General features: G+C 36.5%; 1 protein-coding gene across 1 annotated transcript; it reads right to left on the bottom strand.

Moving 5' to 3' along the window:
* Positions 1 to 1,632: 1,632 nt before the first annotated feature.
* LOC309562587 (C3a anaphylatoxin chemotactic receptor-like) lies at positions 1,633 to 2,580 on the bottom strand (the record flags this gene model as incomplete). The annotated part of the gene is made up of 1 exon (XM_082266838.1): positions 1,633 to 2,580. The coding sequence occupies one exon, from the start codon at positions 2,578 to 2,580 to the stop codon at positions 1,633 to 1,635; it is 948 nt and encodes a 315-aa protein (XP_082122964.1).
* Positions 2,581 to 4,480: the final 1,900 nt, after the last annotated feature.

Below are 4,480 nucleotides of genomic sequence, written 5' to 3'. Positions count from 1 at the left end.
ACAAAAATTGGTATTTTAAAACCCACATAGGCGACATTTTAAAAATGTCTACAGGTTACCAGTTTAGAGTTACAGAGGAGGTCTAGGGCTCAAAATATTGCCCTCACTCTAACAATTGCGGCAATACCTCACATGTGTGATTTGAATGTGGGCGCGACTTGCGTATGCGTTCGCTTCTGCACGTGAGTTAACAGGGACGCAGCACTTTAATTTTTTTTCCTATATATTTTATCTTTTATTTTTTTTTTTAAATGTTTTGATCGCTTTTATTCCTATTACAATGAATGTAAACATCCCTTGTAATAGAAATAAGCAGAACAGGTCCTCTTTAATGTGAGATCTGGGGTCACAAAGACCTCACACCTCACATCTACACTAAAAAAGAAAAAAAAAAAGGAATTTTTTTTCTTGATGGAAAAAAAATGGGCTCTTTAAAACCGTTGCTAGGAAGTGACGTATGACATCACTCCGGTCCTCCAAGGCCATAGTGTGGAGTGGGGGCCATCTTGCCCTCACTCTACTTCCTGCCTAGGAGGGGAAAGGACCGGATAGTTTTCCCCGCTACCAACGGGTTCGGTAAGACGGGAAAAGGACAGGGAGGGGCACCTCTCCCTCTGCCCATAAAGGTGATCCCGCAGCGAATCCGCCTCTGGGACAACCTTCATGTTAAAGCGTGCCGGGGTCATGGCTGCTATCTGCTATCTGCTGCCATAACCCCGGTATTTAACATCAAAGTACCGACATAAATACACGGTGGGCGGTACAGAAATGGTTAATGGAATTTTTCATTTTTATTGTTTCACTTTAACCAGTTCTGCATTGGAAGGATTTACCCCATTAATGACCAGGCCATTTTTTTGTGATTCGGCACTGCGTTATTCTAACTGACAATTGCACAGTTGTGCGACGCTGTACCCAAATAAAATTACTGTCCTTTATTTCTCCACAAATAGAGCTTTCTTTTGGTGGTTTTTGATCACCTGTGCGATTTTTATTTTTTGCGCTATAAACAAAAAAGTGCGACAATTCTGAAAAAAAAGCAATATTCTTTTACTTTCTGCTATATAACATTCCTAATAAAAAAAATAAAAATAAAATATTTTTCATCATTTTAGGCCAATTTGTAGTCTGCTACATATTTTTGGTAAAAAAAAAAATCGCAATAAGCAAATTTTGATTGGCTTGCGCAAAAGTTATCGTGTCTACAAACTAGGGGAAAGATTTATATCATCTTTATTTATTTATTTTTTTACTAGTAATGGCGGTGATCTGCGATTTTTAGTGGGACTGCGACATTGCGGCGGACAGATCGGACCCCTAACTGACATTTTTTACACTTTTGGGGGACCAGTGACATTACTACAGTAATCAGTGCTATAAATATGCACTGTCACTGTAATAATGACACTGACAGGGAAGGGGTTAACACCGGGGGCGATCAAAAGGTTAAATGTGTGCCTAGGGGGTGCTTCCTAACCCAAAGTTAGTAAGCACTAAGCCCTGATGGCATGTGAATTATTCAGGACATTCAGTATGGCCACCCTAACACGCACTGATAAGATTTTCTGCAGTTGATCACAATCACTAATAAAGCTGAAAAATCTTAAAACTTTGACAAATCCGTCTCATACATTAGAGCGGGAGGCTTTCTTCTGCGGAGCGCTGGTTCTCATTGGATGGTGGGGATAATAAATTCTCCCTAAATATATTTTGTATGATCTCCCCAATAGACTGTCTCAGCTTTTCCTTCATATCTTTCCCCATGAAGACGTAGAGTATTGGGTTGATGCAACTATTGAAGAAGGCCAGAGACTGTGAGAGAAGGTCCAGGATGCCCAGTACATCATTGTTAGTGTATAGCAGGGTTACTCCTATGATGTGGAAGGGGGCCCAGGTGATGAAAAACACGATAATAATACTTATTGCTATCTTGATGGGTTTTCTTCCTACTTCAGAAAATCTGATATTTTGTAGTTTAAAAGCCAGATGAATGTAACAGATACAAATGATAATAAGAGGGATCAGAAATCCGAAAATTGCATATGTAAGATAGATTGGCTCCATCACGTGAGGGTCTAAATAACACCTGGTCCTGTTATCAGAGGTGTCATATCTTCTGTAGATGGTGACAAGCAGACACAGCCCAAAGGACAACATCCAAATAGCCAAGCATATCATCAACGCCATTTTGATTCTTCGGTGATTTCGGGCCCACACGGGATGGACAACCAGAATCCATCGGTCAATGCTGATAGCCACCAAGGTGAAGACACTGGCAAACATGTTAAGGAAGAAGATGAAGGGTAAAATCCTGCAGAGGACAGGACCATACAGCCAGTCTCGGTAGAAGACCTGCACTATAAAGAATGGAAGACACAAGCAGCACATGATATCAGCCAGAGCAAGGTTCCCAAACCAAACAGTGGTCACAGTCCGCTCCATCTTCACTCCAGTAACCCAAAGCACCAGAGCATTGCCGGGGACACCCACGAGAACAGTGATAGATAAAACCAGGACAAAGAACAACTCCAAATGGCTGTAAATCATGGTTGGTTCCATTTCACTGCTGACATTGGACATCTCGTTTACCTGTAAAGACATCAAGAGTTACTTCATCTGTCTGATAATTATTCAATTCCATATTATTGTAAGGAAAATAATGTAACTTCTAGTATAAAAAAATGTGTGCATGTGTGTGTATAAACCTTATATATATATATATATATATATATATATATATATATATATATATATATATATATATATATATATATATATATATATATATATATATATATATATATATATATATACACACACACACTATATTACCAAAAGTATTGGGGCGCCTGCCTTTACACACACATGAATTTTAATGGCATCCCAGTCTTAGTCCGTAGGGTTTGTCAGAATATTTATACTGCTCTGAATATAACAGTGTCTATTTATGTCAATAAGCAAAGATCTGTGCGGTAGGAGAATCTCCACTTATTTCCACAAATCAATATGTAGCGAATTATTTTTAATTGATTAATTTCTTTTTAAAAGCATATATCAATCTTAGTGAGTACAGTCTACAGTATGGAATATATAAAAATATTTATTCACAAGACATGTATTCAAAATAAATGATCAAAAATGGAAATGACACAAAAAGATAACTTTACACAAAATAAAAACTTAAAAAGATAAATGCAATGTGATATGTAGCTCAATGATGAAAGCAAAAATAAAGCAAGATTACCTTTTTTCCAGGTATAGCATAAACCATAGGTAAGTGTTCTATATAATCACACCACAATTGTCTGCGAATGGCGCAGTCAACAGTCACTCCACTGCAGATGGAGCGAAAATAAGCTATGCAAAACGAGAGACTATAATCGCAATAATGCGCTGAATCTGATATTAATAAAAATGTATAAAAACAAAAATCAGCTTTTTAGAGAAAAATCTACTATGGTTTATACAGCTGGGATTGTAATCTTATTACCCTTAAATATGCAATATAAAACATATAAGGAAGCAAATAAACCATATTGAATAAACTCAAATAAACATAGCAAGGCATATTTACCACACTTAAGATGGCTGCTAGCTTCAAATGGTCATTACCAGAGTCCTAAAAATGGATGCCTTCCCAAGATGGTGGCCAGTGAGGCAGGAGTTTCGTTTGACGTCCCTCAAAGTTTCAGATAAATGATGGAGCAAGATGGCGTATGTAAAGATGAGTATATCGATGGATGTGAATAGTGTGTATGTTGTAGGTGTAATGGGTGTTTCAGTAATGTGATGATGTGTCCTATTACATCTGGGTTCTCTCTTTTATATGGTATTGAACAAAGGACTATTAAAATTACCATAAGTTAAACCCAGAGGGAGGAACATTATCCCCATTGGTTGGGATATTCTACCCATTAACTGGTGAGGTCATAGTCACACCTCTTTAATCATGCCCAATACTTTGAATAATAAAATTAAAGGATGATTTCTTTATATTTAAGAGTAATCATAAAAGCAACATATAAACTTATCCATACTCTCAGTACATACATAAATGTCCATCTAATCTCCATCATGTACCCTGGCAAGTAATGCCATTTCAATAATAATTATTTTTGATACAATATATTTATTTATATTGGAACATCTCATTTTCCCCCGAGACTGCATTTAGTAGCTTGTCCAAAGGAGGCAGTATTGTACTGTTTATTAAATTCAGTGTATATAATAATTAGACCACAATTATTATCTGATTACCTTTGACCTGTCTGGCCAGTGAAAAGCCATTCATTATAGACATAGTGTCTGGCTTGTAGGATTTATATCACTTTAAAAACTTACACACAAACTTACATAAAGTGAGGTAATTAGTATTCACTCTTTATCTAAGTAAAATTACTATATGCCAGAATATAAAACCAAAATGTGATATAACATTCCTAAATATATATGTATACATATACGTATAATTATTATTCAT

The sequence above is a fragment of the Pelophylax lessonae genome, assembly GCF_965119305.1.
Source record: "Pelophylax lessonae genome assembly, chromosome: 9".
Classification (NCBI taxonomy): Eukaryota; Metazoa; Chordata; class Amphibia; order Anura; family Ranidae; genus Pelophylax; species Pelophylax lessonae.
Note: the sequence above shows the minus strand (reverse complement) of the source record. Positions and strands in the feature narration are given on the sequence as shown.